General features: G+C 47.3%; 1 protein-coding gene across 2 annotated transcripts in view; it reads left to right on the top strand.

The window, feature by feature from the left end:
• The first annotated feature begins 145 nt into the window (after positions 1–145).
• ndufa10 (NADH:ubiquinone oxidoreductase subunit A10) overlaps positions 146–5,000 on the top strand; it is a 5,054-nt gene continuing 199 nt past the window's right edge. The window contains exons 1-10 of one of the 2 annotated variants that reach the window (XM_086267410.1): positions 146–304; positions 1,784–1,952; positions 2,072–2,287; positions 2,357–2,443; positions 2,564–2,685; positions 2,810–2,889; positions 3,446–3,500; positions 3,575–3,660; positions 3,741–3,849; positions 4,762–4,998. In XM_086267410.1, the coding sequence (XP_086123536.1) occupies positions 230–304; positions 1,784–1,952; positions 2,072–2,287; positions 2,357–2,443; positions 2,564–2,685; positions 2,810–2,889; positions 3,446–3,500; positions 3,575–3,660; positions 3,741–3,849; positions 4,762–4,800 (1,038 nt within the window). In that variant the 5' untranslated portion in view covers positions 146–229 and the 3' untranslated portion in view covers positions 4,801–4,998. Of the gene's footprint in view, positions 305–1,783; positions 1,953–2,071; positions 2,288–2,356; positions 2,444–2,563; positions 2,686–2,809; positions 2,890–3,445; positions 3,501–3,574; positions 3,661–3,740; positions 3,850–4,761; positions 4,999–5,000 lie in introns of those variants that run through there. The other variant, XM_086267409.1, reaches the window with a different exon arrangement.

Raw genomic sequence — 5,000 nt, 5'->3', positions numbered from 1 at the left:
ATTATAATGTTGCACTACAGTTGTGCGACGTGTTCTTCGTGTATTATGTTTGCTGTTAAAGTTTCTGTTGAAATAAAGTTGGAGGAAAAAAAACGGTACGTCATCCATGCGACGTATAATGCGTGCGACGGGCCAAAGTACCCAGAGGCCTCGCGTGTGTGACGTATAATTCCGTCACCGGGCTGCGAAGACTTTCGGGTCAGCTCGGAGGGTTTGTGCACAGGTTATCATGGCCCTGAGGACAGTTCGGCTGCTTATCCCGGCGAGAGCAGCTGCTTTCAGAGTAGTGACCGCGGCGCCGAAGGTAAGGACCCGCGGTGTGCCGGGTTTCTGTCCGGCTTGGCTCCACTCTGATTCACAAGGGCAAGCTATCTTAGCTTAGCCGCCACCATCACCGTCCTTCAGTCACAGGCTTGGTCTTAATGTTGACACTCACCTGTGTACCGTGCACCTGTGGCCGTCCTGGTCCTGTTTGCATGGAGCAGCCTGGATTTGAACAACATCGCTCTTCCAGCTCTAACTAAAATAGCAGCTCGTCTAAATAAATGAGTGCGTATTAGCTGATGTTGTGATGCTAATATGTTGTTTTGTTCCTGACAGTTTTTGAGGCTGAGTGCAGCTGCTTCATGCTCCTTACCAGCTCCGGTCATAGACGTGTCATTTCCTCTGTTTATGGATCATCTTGTAGTGCAGGGATGGATCCGTTAGTGTTTAAGTGCATTTAGTTGCAGATAGAATATAAAACACCTCAGCACATGCAGACAGGAGGTGGATGCTGCTGCACCACACTTTAGAAGAATCTGAATACGTGGAGACTAAGCTGTGTAAAGATGGCTTACGTGTTCGTTGTGCTTATATCAGTTGAATAAATACGTCGTGTTCATGTAAAAGTTTGTGATGGCTGTAAAGAATTAAAGATGACTCGTCCTGGGTTTTTAGAAATGCAGCTGCCAGCACCGAGCACTGATGTGATCTGACTGGAATCACTTAAACAGCTTCTCTAACTAAATGCAATATAACAGGAAAAATATACATTTAATGAATGATCAACCCTGTAATTGGTATTAATAAGACAATAAATGACAGCATCCCCTCATTTATTTGCACTTGTGTCCTTTCTGCTCGGCGTGACAGCCTTTAATGGTCACTGATTTCTCGCCGTTTTCACCGTGAGTGCAGATACATCACGTTGGGCGCCGCTGACCACAAGTGAAATATTAACTGAGATGATGACAACATGTTCTGTTAATGCAAGTTGAGTTAAAAACGTCCCAACAGCTGTTACCACAAACAGGCTGCAGCCCACAGCTGTAATGTTGTTGGCTCCCTTTATGCTCCTGCTATCAGCAGATGGTCTCCTGACACCTGGTGGAATAAACACAGAACAACATTGAACTGATCGACTCATTGATCGCATGTTACTGTACCTAATCCAGTTTTTAGAGTCAGGTCTGCGCTACAGTCGTGTGAACATTGAGGGGTGGGGATGGGGGCGGGGTTATGTCAGGGTAGTAGCTGTACACGTGTTAGTTACTGCAAAATCAGATATGCATGTTTGGTTATATCAGGGTCCTTTAAAATGCTTTCATTAAACATATAATGTTGACATATTGAAGCATTTTTGTAACATATTTATTTTTGATGTGTACACGTTGGATTCTTTCATTTTGTGTAGACACTTACTGACTCACACCAACCGATGTATAGAATAATGGTTCATTTGAGTGATTAGCAAACCCATCGTATCATTTAGAGGTTTATTCATTGATTTCTGATGATCCAGGCCAGCGTTCATACAAGCTCGGTGAGAAGCCTGCGATATGGCTGGTGGGCCTACGCTCTGGGGGAGAGGACCACGCCACGCTTAAAGCAGTACAGCAAAGTCATCTCTGTGGATGGCAACCTGGCCTCGGGGAAAGGAGCGCTGGCCCAGAAACTGGCCGACAAACTGGGTAATTATCTAATCACAGGGATTCTTTCCCACCACAGCGATACGCAGCTTTAGACTGAGTGGGCACATGGTGCTTGGAGTTTACGCTGCAGACAACAGCTTCTACTTGTTTGTGCGCAGGGATGCTGTACATGCCTGAGCCTGACACTTTCTACCTGGACAAGATGACCGGGGAGAAGGAGCCGCTCCCCGTCGACTTTAATGGGATGTGCAGCCTGGAGAAGTTCTACACAGACCCCAAAGCTGCAGATGGAAACAGCTACAGGCTGCAGCTGTGGATGTACAACATGAGGCTGCTCCAGTACTCTGATGCCATCGAACACCTGCTCACCACAGGTATCTCTGACTCAGCAGTGCAGTTGATGCGTACGGCAGAGATCTTCATCCTGGGCTTTTGTTTTTTAGGTCAGGGAGTGGTCCTGGAGCGCTCCCCCTTCAGTGATGTGGTCTTCCTGGAGGCCATGTTCAAACAGGGCTACATTAGGAAGGAGTGTAAGTGCTTCTGCATCACTAACAGCAGGGGGGCGAGTATTACAACACATACAGATAATCAGCAGCATCTCCCCACTTTTCACCTGATGGTGATGATGTGTGCGACCTGTGGCTTTGCAGGTGTGCAGCACTACAACGAGATCAAAGACATTAGCATCTGTGAGTTCCTGCCGCCACACCTCGTCATCTATGTGGACCTGCCAGCTGAGGAGGTGCAGAAGAAGCTGAAGCAGAGCGCCAAGGTAGAGGCACATGTTCTGTTAGACCGCGGGACAGGATGTCGGCTCAGTGTTTCATTAGAACAGCAGAAAATAAAAAGAAAACCACCTCATAGGTGAGTTATGTTTTACATGTGTTTGTTCTCAGTCCTACCTTCAAAATGTGCCTCTGCCATATCTGAAGAGCATCGAGGAGGGCTACAAGAAGACGTTTCTCCCCAAAATCAGGTAAGATTGTTACATATGCTGTTAGATATCTGACCAGAGTCTTTATATAAGGATGGACACTGGCTTCAAGGCAGAGGCTTAACTGCATACGGCCTAGTGTTTCTTTGACAGGCGTAGTCTTCTGCCTAAAACATCATTTAGACACGAAATTCTTTCGTGTTGGTTGAATAATTACCTAAAAGTATATTAGACCAAATCCAGAGGTGACTCAAAAGTTTCAGACCACAAAAGGGAGAGAAATGCTTCTGCCAATCTGTCCAAAATTCAGTTTTTGTGTTCAAAAAAGATTCAAGCTGGAATATTAGGTCAAATATTAGGGAGAGAGGAGGACTCCTGTCGTCTCCTCATCATGGTGTTTGAGTTCAGTAGTGATCTGTGACCGTTTGCTCATATTCCAGTAATATAGCCTCAGTACATCATTACTGTTGTTATACTGTCACCACAGCTGGAAGCAGGGGGGCATTAGTGGACACAATTTCACTGCAATGTGTGAAAGACCCAGAAGGTTTCTGTGTAACACCACCCCACCTCCCCCACCTCCACTTTTCCTTTTCAGTGAGACGTCAGAGCTGCTGGCTTATGATGCAACCCAGGCTCAAGATGTTGAAAGGGTAAGATTAAACTGCAGATGTCATCTTCACCTCCAAACAAACACAGTGGCTGATGCCTCGCACGCTGTCCACAGGTGGCAGAAGACATTGAATATTTGAAGTTTGAAAAGGGGCCGTGGGTGGAGCAGGATGATGTCAGCTACCACCACATGAGGATGCTGTGAGTGTTGGGATGTATTTTACACACCGTTTCGACTGGAATGCAAACGTGAGCTTTCTACCCTTTTCTGCATTTGACAGTGTGGAAGATAAACAGAGGGTGGCAACCCTGACCCACATACCCAGGTTCCTGCCAGAGATAACCATCGGAGCACACGACTACGATCAAAAATACTACGCCTATAAGTCGGTATGTACGCATGTCACATTAGCTGCATGGAACAGGACCGCACTGAGCTGGTGCTTTGACATCTGTAGAGAGATCACGTTCAGACCACTGAGGTTCAGAGTCATCAAAGATTAGATGCAGCCGTGGCCTCGGTTTGAGTCCCCTACGTCTCCTCGTTCTGCAGTTCTTACATTCACACACGTAGGCGTCCACACACACATTTTCCTGGCTCTTATTTTGAAGTCAGTCACAGCGAAAAAATACGACTATATCTGTGCAGCCGTTAGGAACGGGCCAGCCCGCTGAGGTAAAGCCTGTGTGTGGAAAACACTGCACCACCCGCACAGAGCTGATGGGTATTTTTGCCTGTAATGTGACACACACACACACCACATTGCTCTCTGTGGTTTCCCTGAAAGCCATTCATTGACAGCTGGGAGCAGCAGAGTGCACAGAAACACAGTGCGGCACAAAGGCAGGAGAACGACGCCCCTGAGCCACATTCAGCACATCTGCAGCTCCAAGGATGCAGACGATGTGTTTGGAGATCCCAGCGCTGCGCGTTTCACCACACAACAGCGTGCGGCTGCCGTTCCCCGTCTGACAGCATCTTCAGTCTCCGTGTGCTGCATGGAGTCTGACCTGACCTCGTTGTTGAGCACTTTATTACAGCTTGTGTAACCATATCGAGGCTGCTGTATAAATCCTCCTCGTTTATACCGAACTCGCTAAGCTTTCCAGTGCGGCGCTGGCGACACGATGCAGCTCATTTCCTTCTGCTGAATTATTGACCCGCTCGTAGTTACTCGATGGCAAATGCCAGATGTGGAATATTCTACGAGGTTGTTTGTATCATCGGTCTTGTGGGGAAACATTTGGGTCTGACCTTTTCTCTTTATTGACTGGTGACGTATTCGCCTCCCACTGCTGCAGGAATCAGGCTCCATAACGCTGTGGAGGGCTGTAACCTGACATTTTGTTGTGAGCCCAGATCGTAGAGCAGAGAATGAGAAGGGTGACACATACTGGAACAATCTCCTCCAGTTTACAAACAAAGCCTCAGAAGGGCATTTGGATCCTGGCTGAATATGACTTCCACTGAAGGAATGTTGTCCAAGAGGCAGCTCAGCGAAGCTGACACAACTATCATCATCGTCATCATCTGCACTGGT

This window comes from Aulonocara sp. 'chitande type north' Nkhata Bay, linkage group LG16 (assembly GCF_057382095.1).
Source record: "Aulonocara sp. 'chitande type north' Nkhata Bay isolate Kocher_YH1m ecotype deep benthic linkage group LG16, A_spYH_male_GT1.1, whole genome shotgun sequence".
NCBI lineage: Eukaryota > Metazoa > Chordata > Actinopteri > Cichliformes > Cichlidae > Aulonocara > Aulonocara sp. 'chitande type north' Nkhata Bay.
This window is presented reverse-complemented; position numbering and strand designations above follow the sequence as displayed.